Raw genomic sequence first — 26,772 nt, 5'->3', positions numbered from 1 at the left:
TCTATTGGTGATCATTTTGGTAATTTAAAGCATTTATTTCTAGAAGTGATAGAATAAGAGCATTTAAAACTCAAAATCAGTAAAAATGTCTAGAAACATTGTGTTCTATTGAAAAAAGTACAATATGATAAAATAAAAAAAATTGTTTTATTGTAGTTTGCTTCAGTTTTCATGGTACTAATGTTTTAATGAGTGTGTTTGAGGTTTAAACATGTAAAACATTGAGTTCCAAACAGAGTAATGGTGTTGAGTTGAGTGAATACATTACAAAAATATATAACAGTAATGAAATCCAAATGCAATTTTTCAGCTTCTCTTCAGTAGACTGATGTAAACACTGCTCTGTAGTGTAGAACAGGAACATGCCCAATTTTATGTTTATTACAAGTGAAATAAGACACTGTGAAATCATATTACTTTAAATCATATAATTCTTTATAATTAGTGAAATGAAGGAAGTTTTTTAATAATCAAAATTTTACACATTTTGAAGATGATTATGGTGAAGATTATGGCTATAGAAAATAGGAAACAATTGATCTCTGGCCATTAAAAAAAAAAAGTAAAGATGACTTGTTCTATTGGTGAACATTTTAGTCATTTAAGCATTTATTTCTAAGAAGGAGTGATAGAATAAGAGCATTTAAAACTCAAAATCAGTAAAAATGTCTAGAAAGATTGTGTTCTATTGAAAACTTACTTGTATTTTACTTTAAATCTTATAATTCTTCATAATCAGTTAAATTAGTTTTTAATAATCTAAATTGTACACATAGTAAAACATGTTTTGTTACTAATCTGCATGATGCTGGTGAATGGATTTATACTTTAAAAATGTATCTAATTTTCTGAAACTTTTGCCAATAAAATTTGATTATTTTACTTGTGTGCCTTTTTCATTCTTAAACATGAGGTTATCACTCATTATCAAATAAGATACACACTAAAGATAAGATAAATGACTAAACACATGGTGGAATTGATCAAATATACAAAGTAAGAATGTGAAAAATAAAAAGGGACCGTAATTGATAAATGAAGTTATAAATATATAAAGTTTTTATTTTTATTAACTTTGAGATTTTAGAAAATAATTAAAAATATTCTCTATAATCCCCATTCGTATTTGGTTATAAATGTAACTTATTACATAGCTAATTAAATTGTGTATTTAGTGCTGCAATATTGCTATAGTTTACAATCCACTGTCTGTATATACTGTACGAGTGGACAACCTTTATCCTCATTGTGTGGTTTGGAAGACTTGTTTTTAGTTAAAATAGAAATCGCTGTCTTGCGATAACTTGGATTGGGCCACTCTAGTGTCGACCGCAGTGCTGAAGCTTGATGGATTTTGACCCAAAGTCATGCCGATGCGTCACGTCACCTTTTATTTTATGCTATTATTACAGTATCAACAGTGGGTCCTCTTGCTTTTGTTTGAGGGTGCTTGTACTGGCTTGTTGTCGTCCCATAGTGCATCCTGGTGCCAGCACTTCCCCAAGATACAGTGTACACGTACAAGGCCATCCACGTGAAGTAACAACAACAGCAAAACAAGAGCAAGGAACATAAAGAGGAATATAATAAATATATGAATGATAAAATGAGACAACACAAATATGTTTGCTCAGGTTCAGGTTCATTTAAAAAGTAAAATGACATCTATAGATTCTTCGTAGAGGGCAATGATAGCCAGTGGTGTGAATCTGAGGTTTTAAAATGAATCAATATATGAAACAATACTAATATACAATCGAAATTAGAGGACGCCGACTGTAACTGCTAAATATTTGAAACAATAGGAAAGCAAATGGTCAGGCGTGGCCACAGGCATTCATTGTACAGCCAAAGGAAAAGAAAATGCATCAAGGCAAAGTATAAAGACATTAAAGATGCAAACAAAAGAAGTGGCCATGGCCAAACAACTAGTGATAAACATGCCAGAGTGGAGCGTCACCTGATGAGTATGATAGAGGCCACATTTAAAATGTTGTGTCATTGGCAAACTGTTCAAGTTTCAGGTTTCTTTATGGTGAGAAGATTTTCACCAATTAAAGACAGAAAAGGCTTCTCTGCAGTGTAAAGCCTCATGGTCATGTCAGTCTTATGGCGTTTTCCACTGCGTGGTACGGCTCGGCTCGGCTCGCTTTTCCAATGTAGTTTAGTACCACTTCAAAGTGGGTAGGGGATTATAGACTAATCAATATAGTTGTGCCGCAATATCATTGTAAATGTAACGCACACAAACGCACAACACAGGAGCAAGGGAGCATATTGATGGAATGTGATCTTGATTCTCGGCTTGTGGATGTTTTTCACTGCAAGACAAAGTTGTTTGTTTCTAGCGGGTTCGTCATCCAATGACGCTGGTAGTGACGATTCTCTCTGACCAATCAGTGATCTGCAGTGTTTACACGTCACATTTTGGTATCGGTACGGCTCGGCTCGCTGGGTACCTCAACCATGCAGTGGAACAGCGCCATTACGGATACACTTTATTTTAAGGTGTCATTGTAACTGTGTAATTTTATATTTCACTACTGAGTAATAATAGTTAATAATAGTTAACAACATGTACTTACTAAAAAGGGTAGGATTAGGGTTTGGTTTAGGGTTAGTTGCATGTAATCATGCATCATTTACTGTTATTAGCATGGTAACATATGTAACAAGGAAAATGTATATTAAAGTGTTACCACATTATGTCATCAGCAAGAACCAATGAGGATCATTCTCATGTTACGCAGCATGTTTGAGCTTCAGCAAGAACCAATGAGGATCATTCTTGTGTTACGCAGCACGTTTGAGCTTCAGCAAGAACCAATGAGGATCATTCTTGTGTTACGCAGCACGTTTGAGCTTCAGCAAGAGCCAATGAGAATCATTCTTGTGTTACGCAGCATGTTTGAGCTTCAGCAAGAGCCAATGAGAATCATTCTCATGTTACGCAGCTCGTTTGAGCTTAAGCAAGAAACAATGAGGTTAATTCTCGTGTTATGCAGCACGTTTGAGCTTCAGCAAGAACCAAAGAGGTTCATTGTCGAGTTACGCAGCACGTTTGAGCTTAAGCAAGAACCAATGAGGTTAATTCTCGTGTTATGCAGCACGTTTGAGCTTCAGCAAGAACCAATGAGGTTAATTCTCGTGTTATGCAGCACGTTTGAGCTTCAGCAAGAACCAATGAGGTTAATTCTCGTGTTATGCAGCACGTTTGAGCTTCAGCAAGAACCAATGAGGTTAATTCTCGTGTTATGCAGCACGTTTGAGCTTCAGCAAGAACCAATGAGGTTCATTGTCGTGTTACGCAGCACGTTTGAGCTTCAGCAAGAACCAATGAGTTTCATTCACGTATTATGCAAAATTTGAATCTGTTCATCATATAATATAAAATAATATATAATATAAAATTTGGGCTAAACAGTCAGATTTATACAGTCTTTCTTTTCTCTCTTTATGACGTTTTTGTAGCAAAATATTTTATGAGCTCCTCTTTTTAAGTTTCGTGGACTGTCAATGGAGGAACAGAAATCTCTCAGATCGAAGATTAGACTCTTTAAGGCTTTCTTTATGACTGAAACCCTTTTTCACAGTGATTGCATGTTAACGGCTTCTATCCAGTGTGAATTCTCATGAGAGGCTTGAGGTTTCCATTAAGTTTGAAACACTTTCCACAGTGATAACATGTGAAACGCTGCTCTCCAATGTGAGTTATGTGCCTCTTAAAGGGTAACTCTCGCCAAAATTGAACCTAGGCTCTTTTTGTTAATCTACCCGAGTCAAACTTTCGTGTAAAAGCATAATTAAAATGGAAAGAAAGGTTTTGTACGACTCACTTTATCAGTTAGTGTTTCCGGTGGCTGAAATTTTGTCAGTCAAAAGTAGTCGATCTCCGAATGCAACGTAATGAACTGACTCCATATGAGGAACTGTCATGAACTTGTAATTTCAATGAAAAGCATGATAACTTAGATAAAAAAATTATCCGTAAATTTATATGGAAACAAGCTTTAGGAGCTTTCCATCTTTACTCTCCTCATGTTACGTTGCATTCGGAGATCGACTACTTTTGACTGACAAAATTCCCGCCACCGGAAACACTAACTGATAAAGTGAGTCGTACAAAACCTTTCTTTTTAGTAAACTTTGTGTCCACAAACAATGTAGTCAATGCTGGAGTTCATGTGTAGAGCCCCTGGTGATACTTCGAGCACAGTTCTATGTTGTGTCGAGCCTTCTTAGTGTTTTAAAAATAGCGATTTTGATGCTATCATAGTAGTGCCCCAAGCACTCCCATTCAAAAGGCATTTTGACCTAAAACAAAAATACGGTCAATCTTAAAAGTGCCGTTTCCATTCTAATTATGCTTTTACACGAAAGTTTGACTCGGGTAGATTAACAAAAAGAGCCTAGGTTCAACTTTGGCGAGAGTTACCCTTTAAGGGGTTTCTATTCTGTGAACTCCTCCCTCACTAACGACATCTAAAACAGCTCTCTCTAACCCTAAATCCTTATGTTGCAATTCAGGTCTTTACATGTGTAACTGATGTAAAACAGTGTGAACTCATGTCTAAAGACTTTCTTTTCAAGAAACGTTCTGCCCACACAGTTTGCAGGTGTAAGGACACACTTTCCAGGGTGTGAATTATCATATGGACTTCAAGGTTTCCTTTTCGGGAGAAACTTATTCATCACTGCAGGTCAATAGCTTTTTTCCATTGTGAATTCTAATGTGCCTATTAAGGCTTCCTTTTTCAGTGAAACTTTTTCCACACTGTTGGCAGGTGAAAGGCTTCTCTCCAATGTGAGTTCTCATGTGGACTTTAAGGTTTCCTAGTTGAGAGAAACTCTTTCCACACTGTTGGCAGGCGAAAGGCTTCTCTCCAGTGTGAATTCTCATGTGGATTTCAAGGTGTCCCGTTTCAGTGAAATTCTTTCCACACAATTTGCAGGTAAAAGGCTTCTTACCATTGTGAATTCTCAAGTGCCTGTGAAGGCTTCCTTTTTCAGTGAAACTTTTTCCACACTGTTGGCAGCTGTAAGGCTTTTCTCCAGTATGAATTCTCACATGGGCTTTAAGGTGACCTTTTACAGTGAATCTTTTTCCACACTGAGGGCATGTGTAAGGCTTTTCTCCAGAATGAATTCTCATGTGAACTTTAAGGGTTCCTTGTTGAGTAAAACTCTTTCCACACTCGTGGCATTCGAAAGGCTTCTCTCCAGTGTGAATTTTCATGTGCCTGGTAAGGCGGTTCATGCCTGAGAAACTCTTTCCACACTGATGACAACAGTTCTCTCTTGAGTGAATCCTGAAATGGTTATAAAGGTTTACTTTACGTGTGAATCCTTTTCCACACTGATCACATGTGAACGGCTTCTCTCCAGTGTGAATGCCTAAGTGATAGCTAAGGTTTAGTTCTGTTGTGAAACTCATTCCACACTCTTGGCAGGTGTAAGGCCTCTCTCCATTGTGAATTTTCATGTGGACTTTAAGGTGTCCTTTTTGAGTGAAACTCACTCCACACTGTTGGCAGGTGAAAGGCTTCTCTCCATTGTGAATTCTCATGTGGATTTTAAGGTTTCCATGACGACTGAAACTCTTTACACATATAAAGCAAGTTAAAGAATTTCTAGTTCCTTTCTTTTGAGCTTTATTTTGTGAGGAAGTCTTTTCAGTCTGTGAGCAACTAAAATATGTTTCTCCAGTTATGAAATTAGGATGTTTCTCATGCTGCTGTTTCTCTTCATTTTCATTCAGGTTTTCACTCTCCTCTTTCAGTGGCATCAGGTCTAAAACAAAAAGAGACATACAAATTAACCCCAGTTTATTGGCAAAAACCAACAGACATCAAAACATTTAGGCATCAAAACCAACAACATGTATGCTAGATCATATACCCACTAAGCAACTAAAAGAAATGTGACCTGTAACCTCAGAAACTCTTCTCAATGCTGGTAACTCTTCGCTCTCTTATTCAGAGAAAGATTTCAGTGATTTTAGTCAGGATTTAAGCCCTATTGTATTACTTATAATCACAGCTAAATCTCTCTCCTAATGCAATAAGGCCTTTCAACAACAGAGCATGTCAATCTTCTGGATAGCTTGAGATTTATGTTGACATTTGTAAACAAGCAATAGTACAGTTTAGGTCCAATCAATCCAACTGCTACCACTTTGTTAGTGTAAATGAAGAGACATCTCATCAAATACAAGTATGGTGTGCCACAGGGCTCAGTATTAGGTCCTCTGCTTTTCTCCTTGTATATGCTTCCCCTGAGGGACATAATCATTAGATTTCACTAGATGATACTCAGTTTTATATTTGCTCACATCATGACAAAATTTCTTAATTATAATTTGTTATAATTGATTATAAATATTTGGATCAGTTGTAATTAACTTGATGTAGCAAAATGTAGCAAATGTAGCAAAATTACAATCAATTAAACTGTTTGTCACGCAAACACTCAATATTAATCGTCTATCATCTCTGAGGAATGTCATTCTTGTGGCTACTGTAAAGGAAACAGGTCAATTTAGCTCGAAAGGGAATTATTAATTACTTTATTGGGAATTTTGAAAGAATCACTTATTTTATGACTGAGCAAATGAATATCCAATCTATAGTGAAAACACTATTTATTAGCATGGTAACATAGATCAGCAGGTTAATACATTAAATTCGTATGCACTTAACACAAGACACTTCTCTTTAAATACAAATGAGACTTTATTGACTTTATTTATTTTATTTATTTGTGAACACACAAAACTAATACCTAACACATAAACGCACACACACATTCACATGCGTTGCAGAAAGAAAGAAAGTGAGGAAATAATGAGTTTAAGAGAGTGAAATTATGAATTCTAGTAGTATATGCACTTTGTAAAACCTGACTTGAATGAACCATCAATCATTAATTTAACCCTTCTACCGTTTCTTAGGCGAGGTTATTACATTTTATATCAATGCACCAGCTAAGAGGCGTTCCTTGCGTTTGTGTCTTCTTTGAATGAGAATTCCCTTAGTGGTCCTTGCCAGAGAGGGGATTTCCCAGGTTCTTTGATTCACTGGCGGTCTCAATGTTTCCTTGAGTGACGCCTTGGGAAGCCAATTAATGGAGTCTATCTCGTAGCTGAAGTTTGAAGCTTTGAAGTAGGTGAAGGTTGTAGAGTCATTAAAGAAACTTTGCGGCAAAACTTAACTTATAAAATGAGACTCAACGTAAAGAAAGGAAACTAAGTAAGAGGAAAAAAAGTAAAGACTGCGATGGATCACGATTAATACTGTTCCCAATAATCCTAAAACCATGCTCAAAGTTTATAGAGATAATCTCGCGGTAACTAAAGAGCCTATCCTTTAAGCCCGTTCACACTGCCAGCAATTTTGTCGCTGCATGTCGCTAGTCTCTGTACTGTGAAGTCGCTTGTGGGCGTTCATAGTGCTGTCGCTCTAATGTGACTGGTAGACTGCACGTCTGGCCATATCTATACAAAATACCATCACAAGTGATATATACAACTATATCATTTTAATTTGACTAGGATTTAGGCTCAAAAGAAACAGTATGTTGTTGGGAGAGTGTTTTTATATTACCACAGCAGTGTTCAGTGGATTAAATCATTTAGCCTACTGGATTAACGATCGATCAATCAACAGATTAACTCATACTGTCATAAATTACTAAAACGTCATTCGAATTTGACAAATAATCAATTTTCTTGTCCCTAATAGTCAACATAATGCAGGGGAAACTGTAAAATGATCTGCAGCAGTGCTAAACTTGCATCATAATTACAACACTCGAACTAAATGTGTGAATTAAACTCACTGAGACTGTCGACAGTTTCTTTTCCATGCATCATTTTATTATATCCATGTATGTGGTCAAATCATATAAAACAGTGAAATCGCCCTCGAACTCTTCTGTCTTGCCTGCACTCGAGACGGTGACGTGAGCTGAGCTCCTCTGAAAGTCTTCTTTCCTATTGGTTGTCGCTCGCGAAAATCGCTTCTCATTTGCATAAAGTTGAAATTTCTGAACTTTTGTCGCGCGTCTCGTGTCGCTTGACACGCCCACATTCTGTCGCCAACGGTCACTGTCGCTCGTGTCGCCGGAAGTCGCCAGCGCTCCATTGAAATGAATGGGATCATGTCGCTTTGTCGCTGCGTGTCGCTGGCAGTGTGAACGGGGCTTTAGTCGTGTCCTCAAGTTAGATGATCAGTCTATACAAGTCAATATTCTATTATAAAAATAATAGATTGATTACCTGTATTATAGGTCTATCTTTTGTGGTACTTCTTAAACCTTTTTTGCACTATAACAACAACCTTGTTACATGCTGCCTCTTTGGCTAGGCTATATGATCAAATCAAAACACAGCGTAATTATTCTTTTATCAAAAAGAATGTTTCACCCCTCGTGCGTTTCTTCCAGAAAGGATTTCCTGATCCAGGCAGAAGAAAACTGTACTCAATGATCCAAGGTCCAGTCAGATGATTATAGTAAATGTTTTAACAAACTTTATTAAAATAATCAAATGAAAAGAATACTTGTTACAGATTATAAAGGAGTACTAACTAACAGATATAAAAATAGCTAAAGCTAGTAGGCTTCTTGCGTCTAGTAAAAGCTGGCATACTAGATTAGTGATTGCAAGGAAGAGCAATAAATCTTCCTTTGTTTGCTTCTTATATAGTCTTGAATTCGGCTGAATACAGGTTCTGCTTTGAAATTGCTTTTCCACTCAGCATAGCTCTAACAGAATTTCTAACGGCATAGCTCTAACAGTCTTTGATACTCATCTTACGCACAAGCTCCAGCATCTCCGCCTCTGACATCTCATAGAAAGTAGGTGACTTCCTATTCTGTTATTTTGTTCCAGAAACAGCCGTTGCATAGGAAATGCCATTCTGATAAAGCTCTCTGACAAGACGAGAGTAGTTAGATGGCTTGAATGAAAATGTTAACCCATTTTCTGAGGTGTCTCTTCCGATGCTTTGTTAGTGTTCTGAGATTTTAAACTCAACCTCCCGGAGGAGTTCTAACCAATTAGACTTTGTCTTTAGCTCAGGGCGTGACTATTTCTCCTTCTCCCCTATAAATAACATGTTATCTCACTAGTCACATGTCTTAACTTTCCCACTCTAGTAGAGTACAATTTGGACATGCTTTCTATAATAAGAATTTGATACATTTAACACAGATTTCTTTCAAGTCATCTTTTATCTAACGAGCAGACGATCATACTGATATGAAACAAGAAACACTTTCATTTAACCATTCAATAGTCTCAGTCTCTGTGTTCTTTAAGAGATTTCAGTGAGAGATCACTCAGAGGTCGTTAAGAAGAAGGTCTGTTTTGGATCTCTTTCGTGGGGGTCAACCAATCTCTGGCATCAACCTATGGTTTTCCATGTGCGAGTCACGATGTCTTTCCCTTTGGACCATTAGTCTTGGGTTAACTGCCTATCGTTGACAAGCTCTTCCTTTAGCTAGGATCATCTCTTACAAACTTGCATGGCCATAAAGTACTTAGCTGGGGTTTTCTAGACTGAATGGCATCCCAAATGGCAGATCCTCAGATTTGGGGTCCTGAGTGTTGATTCGGAATTCGGCTCTTCATTCACACAGTCTGGTGGAGTCATTGTGCTCTAATTTGCTCTCAGATCCTACACCACAGAGAATAACTATTTCTTACTGCATACAGTTCTTCTCTTGCTACAGGCTCTGTTTTGCAAGCAGTGATCAAAGAATCAATACTCACGTAAATGTGCACAAAATTTTATTTAAATCTCAAACACATAACTAGTCTAAACACACACACACAATCATGGAAACATGGATAAAATGGAAAGTGAAAGTGAATTCATGAAATGAAACGAAACAAAAAGTGGAATGAAGCAATGGAAATATAAGAGTCACTTAATAACCACCTGGACAACCATTAGCAAGGGATCTACAGCTAATTCTCTGTTTGGTTTAGTTAAATGTATGATACTTGCATTGCCTTAGCCATTGAACGAGATTCCAGATGCAGTCTCGGATGAAAGTCTTGATGGTTCAATAGTTCGATGATGGTGAAGTTGCAATCAGGTGCTTCCCGGTTGAGTGAACAGTAGCCCCATTTACTTGCCACTTTGTGACTTGCGCACATAGTTTCTTGAAAGCCCACATCCACTCTGTTTTCTCTGACGTTGGATAGTGGTCGCCCATCACCCATGACTTTGTCCATTTGCTCAAAGAAGGGGAAGTTCGTAGGATCCTCTCCACTCCAGTTGTTATGCATTTTAGCTTTGTTATACGCCGACTTTAACGTTTTCGACCTGTTGATCAACCGTACGATCCATGCCAACTTTTTGAAGAGGTCCAATTTTCTAAACTTCCTACCATCCAGTCGTTCATATATGTTGTTTTTTTTAAATACTGTTTAATACATTTGTCTCTGTCGCACTCCAGTTTGATTTGGCCGCTGCCACCATTTTGTATTATAACGTCAAAACCAGGCTTGTGCAGAAGTACGTACACTCAAAGTAATCGGCTCAGCTTGTTTAAATGTATGATTTTTTTTGTTTGATCGTTTAATGAAAAGATTTATTCCACCCCTTTCAATCTGACTGAAATTTAAATCGGTTTGAGCATTTTTATTCCGATTAAAAGTCCAATCTGAATGAAAATGCTCCATGTAAACAGGCCTACTGACAAACTTCAGCGAGGTTAGTCTGACCCGGAGAATCTCCTGGGTTTAAAGTTACAACATGGCTTGTTGTGGTTGACGTCCTGCCAGTATGCAGCTGCACCGGCTCTTGGGCAAATTAAGTTGATGGGGTCTTACCGGATGTCTCGACTTCTCTTCCAACAACTGAGGTCACAAAGATAATGACCTTTAACCCTTAAAGACCGATACGGCCGCCCGCGGCATAAAATAACTATCGTTCTAAAATGTTTAATAACTTTTGAGTCGCTAATCCAATCTGTATGCTTTAAAATGCACCGTAAAGATGAGATTCTCAGCTTTCCTGTGTTATCACGGGTGTCTTTATTGATCATTCAGTGGCTCCGTAGTGCCGGTGATTGCGTCATCAAAATCTGCAGCAGTGATTCGTCAAGGAAACACATGTGGTTTCTTTCTCTGAGCCAAACAGGAACGATTGTTGATGCTTAGTCCCACCCCCATGCCCAGATTCGTCTAAACGGTCATCAACTCAACCAACAAACATAGTGATTGGTGATTTTAACAACAAATCACGTTTCTTTATACATTTTTAACAAACGCAATGCATTGAAAACTACGCATGAAAACTAACGGCTGCAAAGTTTTTGACCATAGCGCAAAACACGAAAGAGCGCAAAACATGAAAGAGCATAAAACACGAAAGAGCATGAGTATGTAAAAAAAACAGCAGTACAAATCGGAGGATGTGTTAGAATTTTTTTTTTTAAACGAGTCGTTAGACCTGGTGAAACCTTCCGATTCAGAAGATTGTTTGAATCATTTGCACTGTTTATTTATATTTAGTTTGTGAAGATTATTTGCACTATTTGTTCATTAGCACTCAGTATATTACCCTCAATGAACCATTTCTTCATTTGCACTGTTTATTTCTTTTTGTATTTAGTTTGTGAAGATTATTTGAACCATTTGTTCATTTACACTCTGTATATTGTATTGTTAGTATTTATATTGCACAGTTGTCACTACTTGTTATATTGTTTGCATTTGTTGTTCATGTTCAAATTATAATATAATTTTCTGAAGAAAAATGTTTGCTTCAGTGTTCTGTTGTAATATAACAACTTTTCTATTTACTTTACTTCCTGAACTTATTTGGACACATCTACATTGTCAGTAAATGTAATACACCTGTTTTTACTCAAAAACGCCTAGAATAATATTATAATAAATGGCTATAACTTGCTGAGGGATTGTTACATGTAGACAAAATTTCATCTGGAAGTCTAAAACAACCAAGTCTAACTTTCTAAAAGAAAAAAACAAAACTTCAGGAAGTTCTGTTTGAGTTCACACTGAAAACACCACATTTTTTGCTGCCGTTTTTCTTAAAATCATAAAAATTCATAAATTCTCTGACAAAAGAAATGTAAAACTGGGACTTTAAATGAGCTAGCTGGAAACTTTAGGTTCTCCTGTTTAAAATGATATATGGCACTTGATGCTTGCTGCTAGAATGGGTTAGAAAAACAAAGAAAAGTACAGTTGAGTCAGGCGCCCCAAAAATGTTCTAGGTCTTTAAGGGTTAATAACCTTTTTAATTTTTCTTTTAATTTCTACAGAGGTCACACCTCCTGCAACTGGCTCAACCAATGTAAAAAGTCATTTTTGGGCAGGAAGAAGTTTCTTTGATTAGAAGCTGACTCATTTGCATGATCAGAGAGGGCTGGCAATTTTGGGAGAGGGACCGGGTTTTAATAGTCAACTGAACAGGTCACGAGTCGTCTGTGAGTCTCGCTGCTGTAGCATCAAATATACTATATTTCAACTATATTTCCATCAGGAATGGCTGATGGCGATTACATCGTTTAGATATTCAAAAACACCAACACCAGGAACTGTATTTTCTGCTCTCTATGTGGTCTAAAACATGCGTGAAAACCAAGTTTGTCGAGGCACCACACAGTTTAAACATGACACACTACACTGAAAAAAGTCTAACATTGCTGTTGTTCGTTTAATGTGTATTTTCTCGTTGAAATAGCTTAAAATTATTAGTTTTTTCATTTAAAGTAAACGTTTTAGTTTATATTTATGGTTGAATCCATTTTTTTTTCCATGGATACAATATAAATTTGCAGCGGGACATTAAACTGAATTTATTCATTTGATCAGAGCATTTTTATTAGATTAAGCATGATTTGCACATGCGCATTGTTGAGTTGGAGATCCCGCTCTCTGACCTGACCTGGGGAATTAAAAAAAAACGCCAGTCACAGTTAAACTGTCTGTGACCTGAAGAACACACACACAAGTGAGCGGCGGCCGTGACGGTACACTTCAACAGACCCCTCGAGAGCCAGGCTGCTACACAGAAGAACTGAGAGCAACATTGATACTGGTAAGGTAAAAACAATAAACTTTGTCTACCGTGAACGTTTTTTTCCAAGTAACGTTATACCTGACTGGCCTTGACTCTGGCCGTAATTTCAGCACTCACGCTCTATAGCATGTAAATTATAAGATAGCACTAGTAACGTTAGCATTCTTCATTCAAACTTTAACGTTAGGTTACGTTGCGTTAACCGCCCTCTGGTCGTGACTCGTGGCTGAGTAATGCTATCACAGGTCGCTCGCTAGCTAACTGGCTAATAAATGCAAACTATCATTTCTAAATGCATTTTGTGGGGGCATTGACGTTAGCTAAAGTTACCTCGTGTAAGTTAGTGTGTTTTTAATAGTTAACAGTGGCGCGAAGAGCCTACAAAATGTTTATTTGCCGAGATTACTGTATTCTGTGGGCTCTGTTTTAAAGCTAGCTAGTGAAGATATCAGTATCATATGAAACTAAACGACATTAGGCATCAAATAGTACCAACCATGACATGCTAGCTAGGTTTTTTTTTTTAGGTTTTTTTTACACTTGAAATGTGGTAGTTAATCCCCAGGTTCAAACTGCAAACTTGGCTGATGGTTACTTCTGCTGTCAATAGCATAAGGTCAACTGTGATCTTTTATTTACACTCCTAATTGTCTTGTGTTCAGTATTTATCAGCCATAATATTACAAGGCCCAGCTATTTCTAGCTGGTAATATTAGTTTGCTACATTGTTAACAGCATTTACATGTGGTAGAAATGTACCAAAATGTTAGCCAGCTTTCCTAAAATCATAAAATAAAGCATATATCTATTTATGTTAAATGTTGGGTATTCTTAATTTGTGCATGATGTTAGTAGTTAACAAACTTTGATGGCTAACAGCTAAAACTTGTTTTCTCTTTCAACTTCAGGGAAGCAGCCACCAATCAGTTGTGTTCCTGCTGTGCAACTTATTTGGAAGCTCCTGCCAGTGATTATTGCTTTTGGTAAGTTCTATTTACAATGTCATGAGAGCATTAGTGATAATTAGTCATCCTACATCCTAAAGTGTAGTATTTTCTCTCATCTGGGAAGTTGTCTACCAGATCTACTAAGTAAAACTAGATGTAGTCTGCTCAGTTGCCTAAAGGCATCTTTTCTATCTCATGTTTCTTTAGTTATCCGTACATGTGGAAATGTAAAGACTGTGACAATTCATATTCTAGAAGATCTGAACTTTTGAAACACTATAAACTTGATCATCGGCATTATGGACGGGGCCGTGCTTACCCCTGTACTTATAATGATTGCCCATGCACATGCAAGACATGGAAAGCTCTACTGACCCATCTAAGCAAATACCATCCTGCTCAACAATCCTCACAGAAAGATAGCTTTTCACAATTCTTCAAGTGCCACAGTTGCGACAACAATCTACTTTCTACTGAGACTGACTATTTTCGACTTATTGGGAAACATTTGAAAAATCATGAATCTGTCAGTTGTATGTTTGCTCATACAAAACCAATCTATATGGAGCTTTCAATACTCACAAATGGAGAAACACATACCCCCCCCCATACTATTAATGATTTAAAGCCTGGAATTGTTGATGGACCTGTTGATAGTCCTGCTGTTGTAGAATCATTTGTAAGAGGCAATACCGAGCTGTCAGATGATGATTTACTATCTGAAGAACTTCCTGATGAAGAATCAACGGATTTGGCAAATGTTATTGAACTTAAATTAGCCTCAGTCTTACTTAAGTTAGAAAATGCTTTTCTGGTGCCAAGTGCAGCTGTGAATGAACTACTTGAAGAGTTGCCATATTTAATTGGTACTGTCTCTGTGCCTGCCACCCAAAAGATTATAATCCACTTCTTAAAGGATCACAATTGCCAGATTGATGAATCAGTTGTGAAAGAGTTGGCCACTGTACTTTGCACTTCAAATCCCATTCAAGCTGCAATAGGAAACAATGGTCCACTGTCAACCACTTGGAAACAGAAGACATACTATAGAAAAAACTTCAGTGTTGTGAAACCAGTTGAATATGTGTTAGACCGAAAGAATGTTAAGTCTTTTTAGTATGTGCCTTTACTAAAATCTTTGCAGCAACTTCTAAATTGTGAACCTATACTAAATAAGGCTACAAATTTGAAAGAAAAACATCAACCAGGGGATAGTGATAGGCAGGTATACAGATCATTTTGGGATGGACTTCTCTTTAAAAGAAATGCTATTCTCTCAAAAGAGTGTGCAATTTCTTTGATTTTGTACATTGACGATTTTGAAATATGCAATCCCCTTGGTACATCACGTAAAAAATACAAAATATGTGCCTTGCATTGGATTTTAGGCAATCTGCCACCTGGTTTTCAGTCATTGTTGTCCTCTATCCATTTGGCTGCATTGATCAATAGCAATGATGTCAATGTTTATGGTTATGACAAAGTTTTAGAGCCTTTGACTAGTGATCTCATAACATTAGAACAAAATGGTTTTTTTGTGAGTAAGTTGGGGAAAACTTTGAAGGGCACAGTGCAGTGTGTTGTTGCCGACAACCTTGGAGCACACAGTATTGCTGGTTTTGTAGAAAGTTTTTCTGGCAGATATGTTTGCACAGCAGATAGGTTAGATTTTCAGACCAAGGACGTTGGAGCTGGAGGTTTCTCACAGAGAACTGAAGAGATTCACACAAGTCATCTTAAAACCCTTGAGGAAAATTCTTTGGCCAACTGTAATGGTGTTACGAGGAAATGTGTTTTGTAAGAAAAACTTTCCCATTTCAATGTTACTACTGGTTTTCCTCCAGACATTGCCCATGATTTATATGAGGGAATAGTTCCTGTTGAAATATCTCTCTGTCTGACTGTATTAATTTCCAAAAAGTATTTTACTTTGGACACTTTGAACAAGGCAATAGAAGATTTTCCCTTTTAATGGACTGATAAAACAAATCGCCCCCATCCTGTTCCACTGACCTATTCATCCAGGAGAACAATTGGTGGAAACGCACATGAAAACTGGAGTTTAATAAGATTTCTTCCCCTACTACTTGGACAGAAAGTTCCCACTGATGAACCAAGCCTGGCATCTCCTTGCTGACTTAAAGGACATTGTGGAGCTTGTTGTTTCTCCAGTTCAAACTAAAGAATCAATTGGATATTTGAACTTTAAGATCTCTGAGCACAGAGTTAGATTTAAAGAGCTTTTCCCGGAGACAAATCTTCTGCCTAAACACCATTTCCTGGAGCATTATCCTCAGTTAATCTGTGAGTTTGGACCGTTAGTTGCACTATGGACCATGCATTTCGAAGCGAAGCACAGCTTCTTCAAAAGAGTTGTGCACCATACAATGTGCTTCAAAAATGTGCTCCTGTTCTTAGCAGAAAGACATCAGTTTCTCATGGCACATCACCTTTACATTTGCAACTTTCCTAAATCCCCCCTGGAGGTAGCAAATGTTTCAACTCTTCCCATAGACGTTTTGAAAGACGACATTGCATTTGCTATTAAACAGAGGCACCCAGACTTGGATTGTGTGTGCTTGGCTAAAAATGCAACGTATAGTGGCCTTAACTACAGGAATGGAATGATACTTGCACATGGCTCATTGGCAGGGCTGCCGGAATTTACTGAAATAATCCAGATGATTGTTGTCAAGGATAAGCTGCTTTTTATTGTCAGAAAGCTGACGTGGTACAGGGAACATTACAGAGCCTATGAACTGAAAATGTGTCCTACGAAGGAGGTGGAACTTCTTGGCCCAAACGAACTGACAGATCCATATCCATTGGCTGACTACATAGTTGGGGGGATGCGGCTGATTACTCTCAAAAGATACATGTTTAAGGTCAGAATTTAGTGAGTGGCTGTATGACTTTTGCATGTAACAGTCCTAACCCTTGTGGCCTCACCAGGGATTTAATATTTCGATGTCCCTGTAGTAACACATTTAAACCAAATTTTGTGATCTCACGGTCATTGTAACATAATATCATAAATTCTATTATATCAGGCTTTCAATCTAGAGTCCTGTCTTCAAAATTGTAGTTGTAAAGAAAAAACCTGATCATTTAGTTCACACAGGTTGTTTTTTTTTTCGGGCGGGTGTGGACATTTTTGTCCTCTCAGGACATCAGAGCAAGGTTTTTTTTTTTTTTTTAAGTGATGCACAGGGGTTCTTACAGTGGAACACAACACAAGTACAATTAAATGCATGCAGGTTATTCTTGTCGGCTTTCAGAAAAATAAATCTAAATTAGCATCCTTAGTCATTGGCTTTAAAATGTAAAGCTGCGTCACAATTGTCTCTTACCATGTCTCTGTCTCTCAGTCTCTCTTACTCAGGGCACCATGGCAGATATTGCAACTGTTCGATTGCTGATCATCTTGAACGAAGACAACAGTGTAAGAATGGAGCTACGCAATGGGATTCCCAAATCACTGGAAGAACTCATCGAAGAGGTCAAGAATGCATGTGGATTAGGAGGACACATAAGGCTGCAGTACAAGGACACTGGTTTTGGGAACATATTTGTGAATCTGACCTCTACAGCTGTAATTAAGGATCTCTCAGTTATCAAAGTTGTCCAATTAGACCCTGATACAACAACTATTGTCTTGTACCCAGTTGATCCCACAATAAGTAGCATCCCTTCAGGTGGACAGGACAGTGAAGATTCCTCCTCAGGATCTGCACATACAGATGACACCATAATTCTTAGCAGCTCCTCCCCAGAATCATTAAGAACACAGCAGTGGCCAAAAGTGTTCTCAGTCCCACTCTTCTCCTATGACACAGAATGTCAACTACAGAGGGGAAATGAGGAGTACACAAGAAGCAAATCTAGGTTGACACCCTGCTCAAATACTGTCTGACATACTGGAGAAAGTGGCTGAAAAAGTCTACACATACAAAGCATACCCTACAGATGCTGACTTCAGCGATGTTGCTGAGGCACTGACAAGGAAGCACCCCTGCCTGAGAGAACCAGGGTCTTTCAATGAGAGCTATGGATGGAAACAAAGGCTCAAGGTAAAAATGCCCAACTACCAGACTCTACTTAGGGCACATGGAACATCTGCAGAGCTCACTGTGAATTCTTTGAAATCCAAGTCTCCAGAGGAGGCCTACCCAGCAAAGAGTTTGAAGAGACCTAGACGAGCTGAGGTCAACCATTTTCCACCCTTGCCAAGTGGTGAGACTCCAGAAAGCCTTGAACAAGAGAGGATTTCCCTTCTGGCAGAACTACAGCAAAGAAACAACAGACAAGCAATAAAAGAAAAGATGGCAAAGACGTTTGGATACCGGAGACAAGAGATTGTGCATAAGAAGCCGAGCATTGAAGATGTCTTCGAGAGATGGCCTGCACTTTTTCAGATGGAAGAGGTAGGTTTTTAGATGTAAAGCACCTCAGACGCATTATTCACCCATTCATTTACTCACTTAATTGTTGTATTGGCCTGTAATGGAGTTTCATAGGCATGGCACTTTGTCTAAGACCAGTTAAATCCATGTGAGCTCCATGTAAGCTTAGCTCCATGCTAAGCTCCATGTGAGCTTAGATCCATGTAAGTCTTATAGCTTACTGTTGAACATTTTTAGACCTAACTGTTGATTCACTTATGAGTTTTTGTTTTTGTTGTAGGCGATAATTTAGTAAGGTTGTGCTGGTGATTCCGTTTTGTGTTCACCATCTTAAAAACTTCTAAACTTATTTCTGTATGCTCTACTTTTTAGATCAATGCCGAGTTCATGCGAATCACAACAGTTCCCTTGGAGACAAAGTTCTTGGTGCAGTTGGACAAGCACTCCACCAAACTGTTGGAGGTCATCAGGAGCAAGGGAGGAGTTGTGAAAGAGAAGACCACCAGGACCTTGCAGGCTTTAGATGAGGTATCTATAAATAAGTTGTGTATCAGTGGGATCCATGGCTGAATTATTATTATTTTTATTTTTATTTTTGTAAATGTTTAATTTTGATTCATAGTAACTGTTCTTACTCGGATTGTGGACATCACCATCAGAAGAGAATGCATCCTCAAATCTCTGATGATCTACCTTGGCGAACCTGTTGAGCACCTTATCAAAGAATACCAGGTAAGGGCATCTCTCTCACTTGCTCACACAGTTAACACCTAGAGACTAACATGGTCATAGTTTATGTTTTCCTAGCCATATTTAATAAATAGGGGTGTGACGAGAAACTCCGCTCACAAGACGAGATTTTAACACTATTTATAAGAAATCTTTGATGCTGAATTATGACTGAATTTTGAGCAGTAAACACTTAGACCACGTCCAGACGTACTAAAACAATCTTTTTTTCCCCCTGTCTTCCCTGGAACAGTAAAAAAAAAAAAAAAAAAAAAAAAAGTGCGTCCGAACGAATCCATTTGCAAATGACTTAACACCTATATGCACACGCTACTTCATATTCCAGGCCTATATGTGGCGCTCTTTCTGCTACAGAAATTAACCAAAAACGGAGAAGAAGAGCCCAGTCTTCAGTCACTTCCACTTCCGTTCATAACATGACTAGACTTTCACCACTGCTCATTTTATAAAGGCCGCCGCAAGAAAACGTGTCTTTGTTGACATTGTATAATGTGCTGTTGGATTGCTTTTTATTTTGCAATTCTGTCTGCCATCGGACATGATTGCAGTGCGCTATTATAACGTTAGCGCGCTAACGTTAGCTCTACTAGCTAACATTGGCAGTCAAACTAACATCAATGATCCAATGTCTTTTTGATAATCTAGCTAGCTATACGTTTTTCTTGTGGTAGCGTTTCTACAATAAGCCTTGCTAAAATTTACTATAATCCGTTCAAGGAGTTAAGCAGACAGATTAGCTAGCTAGTTAAGTTGTTTACTTCCACTTTATAAACTGCTAACGTTAACGCTAGTGCGGGGTAAGCATGGGGGTAAGAGGATGAGGGGTGTGGCGATGACATCAGCAATACACACATATGCGGCGTCGCCGTCCAAACGAAACCAAAAGGGAGCCGTTTTAGAATTTTTTCACTCTGGGACCAGGTTTCAAAAAAGTGCGTCTTCATGCACTATGTTTACAGGATTAGTTTGAACGATCGGCCCAAACGATGCAAAATGTGCGTTTGAATCAAAAAGCGTTTCCGTCTGGATGGCCCCTTAAATCTCCTGCATTCTGGTGAATTTTTCTGCACCAATTTATGAATAACAGAATATAATGCAGTAAGGCTCTCAGGCATTCTGTGTTGCTTTCAGATATGTTTCTCCTATAGATCAACTTTTGTAAATCAACTTCTGCCAGGTCAGCACACATGCAGGCATGATTTAGTCTTGCCTCCTCTTTGTGTCTTTGGGGAAGTAACCTTTTTAAATGTGATTGGTAGATTTGTAGTCAAGACCGCCTAAACCGAGACCAAGACACTACCAAGACCAGAGGGTATCGAGACCAAGACAAGACCAAGACCAAGACAGACCAAGTCAAGACCGAGACCAAGTCGAGACCGGAGGAAAAAAAACAAAACAGACTAGTGTTGAAGCTAAGCTATAACTTGTATGAATTCAAGAACAGCAGCATACTAGGGTTCAGCCGCAGTTTACATTCAATATTAGACGGTATTACTTAAACTACACAGGCAGAACAATACAGAGACAGACCATGTCATGTGTGTGACTGTGAGCTCACTGTAAATGTTTTTGCAGACTGGGTGAGATCAACTGTGTGTAGCAATTGCATGACGGCTGTTACTGCACTATTAGAGGATTGAGACTCCCTTAACTTTTGTGTACTGTTGAGGACTGACATGACTGGTACTGACTGGTTCATCTGACAAAACATCAAACACCTCCAACACCATCTTGCTCCTCCAACAACTGTCTAAAGAATGTGAAATATGTAACCAATTGAAATTATACTTAATGTGTAGATGAAATCGTAACAACAAATTAAAGATACACAATTATAAACTTGGATTAGGCCTAATGTTTAGTCAACACAACGGAGATATGCAGATGATATTTAAAAGACCATTTATTTAGTCTAAGGGCAATTCCACGCAAAACTGTCACATCCATAACGCCAACAAAATGCCATGGTATTTAGTTGGCGTTATGGATGTGACAGTTTTGCGTGGAATTGCCCCTAACAACACCATCTTAAATACTGTAATCAAACAACACACACACACACACACACACACAGATATCAAAGACACAAATTCATCTAAGCAAATGCCTGCCTATCTCTGTCGATTTCGGAGTCTCCAAATGAATCCATTCTGCAACTTTTAAATACATAATAAAATGTGTAAAAACGAAATTATAGGCTTAAGTGCAGGATCCGAAAGTTGGTCGTTTTGTCGCTATGGTTACACACACACACACACGGTGGCGGTGCGCTCAAAGTCATCTGTCAGTTGTGCAGTTACCCAAAATCTCCTGAATGAAGTGAAAACCCATCATGTCACTGATATGTGTTTTTTAAATCAAGTGATCAAAGTGCTCGTTGCCGCTGCGATCAGTGGCGCGGATAAAGTGTTTTCTGGTGTGGCTCGCGCACACGCCGCACTTTCACTCGGACGCGCGCTTCAATCCGTTCCGTTGTGGACAATAATGTTGCATTATCGAACATTGTGTCGTCGTGGATATTGTAGTATTGTATTGCTAAATCCCCCGACCACTATGTCGGTCTGAGACAGCGAGACCTAGACAAGACCGAGAGGTCCGAGACCAAGACAAGACCAAGACCAAAGACCGTCAAGGCCGTGACAAGACCGAGACCACGTAAAACTGGTCTCGAGACCGGTCTCGAGACATACATCACTAGTGATTGGCGCACATTTTCACATCAATGATAAATTTAATACATTTTAATTCAGTTTTAAACTCCTGGACTTAAATAGCTCCTCTATTTCAGCAGGTTTTTTGCTCATGTTCAAAAATTTCTGCACATTCAGAATCTCTCCCACATATCTGTGTTCTCTGACATGTCCAGAAAAAAGTCAGAATATAACGAGAATAACGTCATCAGTGTTGGGCATGTTACTCAGAAATTGTCATAAGTTACTAGTTACTTATTACTCCTTAAAGTAATAATATTACATTACTTATTGCAAGTTATGTTACTCTTTACGTTACTATGTTGTAGTAGTAGTAGTAGTAGTACATTTACATTTATGCATTTGGCAGACGCTTTTATCCAAAGCGACTTACATTGCATTATCCTATACATTTATACATAGGCATGTGCAATCCCCTGGGATCGAACCCACAACCTTGCGTTGTTAACGCAATGCTCTTACCACTGAGCTACAGGAAAGCAGTAGCTCGTTACTATTAATTTCACCACCAATTTACTTTTACTCCGATTTAAGAGTTCTTGGATACACAGTTTGTTGCTAATGAGACAATCAGGCTCAAGAATGGCTGGTTTGCACTCAAAAAATATTTCAGACTAAAAATAATTCTCCAGCTTTATTTATTTTTATTTTCTATGCATTTTCCCCTACAAAAATCACCCCAATCATTTTAGGATGCTAAATTCTTTTCAAATAGAGCAGTTGAATTCCTGTTCCTGTATTTTTTCATTTCGCAATATATATCGCAGAATAGAAAAATATTGCAATGCCAGTTTTTTTTCCAATATCGTGCAGCCCTAGAGAAAACACTTCTGATCAGGCAGAAATATATCCACATATTCAAACGCATTTTAACTTCAGCACCTCTGATAAACTGCAGCTCACATAATATGATGTGTCGTGTGACAGCATGTGAAAAACTGTGAATTGCGTGAATCTCACGAGACAGCTTCTAACCAGACGAGAAATCTCGTCACTTTTATGTAGAAAAAACTATACACCTATTTAAGTTTTGAAAGTTTAGAGTGTATAAGAGCTTGGCACATTATGATCCAACATGAAATCGGGAGATTTCTGAAACTATAACGTACTTATTTTCTTTCTCTTTTTTTATGCAGGAAAATGAGGTTGAAGAACTGGAGCAGACAACCATGGCGATCTTTATCACTGGGAAAGAGGATCCTCTCCATCCACCCAAAGACATTAAAATTGTCAGGGCTCATATACACACTTAACCAAAAATATCCGAAAAGGCTGCAGTTCACCTTTGAATTTGTGCAAAAGGTCCTGATGGAGCTTGATGGAAAAAGTCACTAGACTGACCACCCAGCTGTACAGCACATAGGCAGAGCTGAATTGCACAGACTTGCTTGATTTTATTTTCCATTTGTGGTTAAATTTGATGGTGTTTTTACAGCCATGACTTTGGATCCTTTTGTAAGAGGCTGCTTTTCCACTGCAGCATTTACAAATGTGACTGTTAATCTTCATACATTTGAAACAGATGTTCAATGTTGTCAGTTATTGAACAATAAATATAAATGTGTTCTAAAGGAAAGTGTTCTGACTAGTCATTGATCAAAATGTATTAAAAGCATTTTTTTTTTTTTTTTGATTTATTATACAAATTTGAGACAACCTAAAATAATTAATTTACTCTGAGTTTGTTTTAACTTAAAATAATTAGTTTGTTCCAACCTAAAATAATTTGTTTGATCAACCTTTAAAAAGTCGTTGCATGGATTTAAACTTTTCAGGTTAAACTAAAATAAATGATTTACTTTGAGTCAATGTCAAATATTTCGTGTGATTGATTACTTCAATTTTTTTAAGTTGATCCAAGGTTTTTATTTTTTCAGTGTAGTTAAGCACAACAGCTGTAGCAGTTGAAGAGACAGACACATTAAACTGTATCACCACTTCCAACAGCATTTTGCAGACAGAAAGCTAAAATTCAGTCAGCAGATGAGGATGAAATGGTAGTGAAAATTAACACGACATTTAACAATTAACTTTCAACATTTCATAATTTAACAACAAGGAGGAACTACCAGGGTTTTTCCTGCATTGAAATGATTTTGACTGCAGCCAAAATGAATCTTTGTCCTGTCAAAGATTTATTTGATACTTTGGCGATACCTGCTGTTCTTACAGTACTGGTACCTGCTGATAGTCGTCTGCTTTAAAACACTCTTGTGAGTGTGCTCTGTAAAGAGCGCCAATCACAAACATATTTGTAGACTAATGGCCAAACAGAAATGTTTGGCCATTATAATAAAAAATTATGATTATAATCATAATTTTATATACGGACACAAAATTCTGGCCAGCTGATGGTATTCTGAATATCAAAATCCACAAAAGGAGTGCACAAGATTACTATTGGCTTGTGCTATAAGTTGATCTTAAATGTGTATATTTTGAGTTTTTGCTTAAAACAAGCCAATAGGGTAAGAAAACTAATCTTAATTCAAACTGAAAACAAGAATATTTCTTTCTTTTTCCTTCTAAAGATAAATGTCATGAAGAAGCGCTAGTTCTTTTTCTTTGTGCAAAAGATGGTTTTGCTTTTGCCCGATCATTGAAAAGTTTAGTTGTTCATGCAGTCTCCCGCAGAGTCTGATACAATACTGCATTTGTCCAAATTACTGGCTGTTTGTTTTGCGGACAGAATGAACGAAACTCCATCCGCTACAGCCTCTCTGGATACCATAGTATCTGAATTATACATACAATAACAACACCTTTTCACCATAGTTAAAGGAACTTCCCCCACAAAAAAATTGGCCTGTGTGTGTCCGACAGTTCAGTAAGTTTTCAAGGGGTCACGAACTGAGAAATCAAATTTTCCTTGAGCTTTTGACATATAACAGGTCATCATCATACTATAAGAATATCCTGTAAGTTTCAGAACTGAAAACTTTCTTGTTATTCCAAAAAACACTTTTATTGAAACCAAGAAGAGAGAAGAGCGATACAGGATCACTGGACTAAAAATAACATTACCTTCCACAGGATCCTAATGCTAGGAATGTGGTTGTTGTTTTTTCAATACTGTGAATGTCTAATTTGACAATTATTTATTTGTATTCGGTACATTTCACTGTGGATCGTGTGGTAAATCAGTCACAATTTCGGCGCAGGCTTTACAGACTATTACGAAATGGACTCAACAGTAATGTCACTACAACATTCTGAAACATGGTAATTGGGCAGAAACATACATGACTATATCAATATACATTAGTATAGTCATCCATAGTATATTAAATGTAATACAGGAGTAAGCGAATGTAATTACAGCAATTTGTGTTATAAAATGTGTGTTGTTTATACTACTGTTTAAGTTTATACAACTACATTCTCACATCCAGGGATGTGAAATTGTCCTTGGCAAGATGTGAACTCTTAAACTTGGGCAGCGACTGATGACGTTTCACAAGTCCACAAGAACACATTTACAGCTTTGTATCTGTCAATCTGAACTGAAAACACAATAATTATTTTTCCTAATTTGATGCGTGTTGTCGTAATAACAAAAGGTGGAGGCAGGATCGTCTCAGGATGAAACAGTGCTAGTATTTGTCAGGTCATGTGATCTCAACATGTCTGTTCACATGAGGTGACTCGCTCAGTGTCACATAAAACCGCTTTAATTAGGACACTCTTCAAAAATATCACACATTTCTGTAGAGCTGGATATTATAATAAGGATCAAATGACTTTGAGAATGAAACTGACCTGTTTGTTCCTCAGTTTCTTCTTGTTTCACACTGAATGTTTCTTCAATCTTGAAGTCTTCACACTCCTCTTTAATAAACGCCATCTTTATAATAGTGTCACGTGGATCTCAGTCGCTTCACCAGGACTTTTTCTGTGTGTTTGTCCTGTTTAAGATGAGAATAATTAACAGAAAGAAAAATAAATCCAAACTAAATCTCTGAGTGTGTCTCAATCACATCTAGTTCAATAGTTCAGTTCACTGGTAAGAGAGTCAGTCAGAGAGAGAGAGTTAATGGACTTAAATGATCTGATTAGACTAAAAACTCAAAAATAGTGCTACAAATTATTAAAATAACACAAACTTCAAACATTTCATACTTAGTTATTGTTTTTATTTTATATTTAATGATTTGTAATCATTTGTAATTTGTAATTACACATAATAAATACATATAACTTTAATGGTTAAGCTTTCATCATTTTTTTTTTTTTTAAACATTTGCCATTGATTTGCGACGTGCATGTGACGTCAGCGCGCGCTGTTTCAAGCGCGTCAAGTGAATCATTTAGTGAATTGGTTCAAATGACTCGTTTCGAACTGCTCAGTTTCTCTCCTTCACTAATAACCAGTGGCTGAATAAGTGTTTACGATGAGCTGATGCACGATATAGGGAGCGAAATGAGACGCACTCTTTCTGTTGCTCACGTGGGGATGAGCTTTACTCACAAAAATATCGTTCATTAATGTTAGATAACGCATTACAATGTTACATTCAATAATACATAGTTAGTTTTGCAGTTCTTGTAAATACTAGAAAATCGCCTGAACGGTTTGCATGGATTAAAACATTTAAAATGCCTAAAAACACAAACCTTTCTTCAGCAGAATCACAACAGTCGCAGGAGCTCGACGCAGCCTTATGACGTCACATCGGATTACCAAAATAAAAGTCCTGTTCAGAACTTCACACGCTAAAATCGCAAAAGTGCATAGAAATGTGCATATAAAAAACATACAAATAATAGAACAATTTCAGAGCATTCAGATTTAAATTCTTGGTAAAATATATAGTTAAATGCACGTTGTTTCTGTGATCTGCTAAAAAGAACTATTGATTAAAGAGTTTGTACCACATCTATGTGAGATTCTGTGTAATAA

The 26,772-nt window shown here is 37.6% G+C and overlaps 2 protein-coding genes across 4 annotated transcripts; one reads left to right on the top strand and one right to left on the bottom strand.

Moving 5' to 3' along the window:
- Window positions 1-128: 128 nt before the first annotated feature.
- Window positions 129-26,542, bottom strand: LOC309496071 (uncharacterized protein). The gene is made up of 3 exons (XM_082166025.1): window positions 26,487-26,542; window positions 25,632-25,777; window positions 129-5,790 (listed from the first exon to the last, which is right to left on the bottom strand). Exons 2-3 carry the CDS (start codon window positions 25,714-25,716, stop codon window positions 4,685-4,687), a joined length of 1,191 nt encoding a protein of 396 aa, XP_082022151.1. The 5' UTR covers window positions 25,717-25,777; window positions 26,487-26,542; the 3' UTR covers window positions 129-4,684.
- On the top strand, window positions 13,697-20,411 carry LOC309496134 (uncharacterized protein). Of its 3 annotated transcripts, none has more exons than XR_014204960.1 (3): window positions 13,697-17,129; window positions 17,183-18,570; window positions 18,620-20,411. XR_014204960.1 is itself a non-coding variant. In XM_082166153.1 (3 exons), exons 2-3 carry the CDS (start codon window positions 18,085-18,087, stop codon window positions 18,979-18,981), a joined length of 546 nt encoding a protein of 181 aa, XP_082022279.1. In that variant the 5' UTR covers window positions 13,697-17,132; window positions 17,185-18,084; the 3' UTR covers window positions 18,982-20,411. The 3 variants fall into 3 exon arrangements, 1 of the variants encoding a protein (XP_082022279.1); XR_014204961.1 differs by having other exon boundaries at window positions 13,697-17,132; window positions 17,185-18,570; XM_082166153.1 differs by having other exon boundaries at window positions 13,697-17,132; window positions 17,185-18,432; window positions 18,784-20,411.
- Window positions 26,543-26,772: the final 230 nt, after the last annotated feature.

The sequence above is a fragment of the Leuciscus leuciscus genome, assembly GCF_965113295.1.
Source record: "Leuciscus leuciscus genome assembly, chromosome: 4".
NCBI lineage: Eukaryota > Metazoa > Chordata > Actinopteri > Cypriniformes > Leuciscidae > Leuciscus > Leuciscus leuciscus.
The sequence above is the reverse complement of the archived record's forward strand: the minus strand, read 5'-3'. Positions and strand labels throughout refer to the sequence as shown.

What these genes read in the sequence shown, in the direction of transcription:
- LOC309496134 (XM_082166153.1), top strand. Translation starts at nt 18,085, where the DNA reads ATGCCCAACTACCAGACTCTACTTAGGGCACATGGAACATCTGCAGAG. An exon ending in CACTTTTTCAGATGGAAGAG is followed by an intron (nt 18,433 to 18,783) that starts GTAGGTTTTTAG and finishes TCTACTTTTTAG; the next exon opens with ATCAATGCCGAGTTCATGCG.
- LOC309496071 (XM_082166025.1), bottom strand. Translation starts at nt 25,716, where the DNA reads ATGGCGTTTATTAAAGAGGAGTGTGAAGACTTCAAGATTGAAGAAACA. An exon ending in AGAAACTGAGGAACAAACAG is followed by an intron (nt 5,791 to 25,631) that starts GTCAGTTTCATT and finishes TTTTTGTTTTAG; the next exon opens with ACCTGATGCCACTGAAAGAG.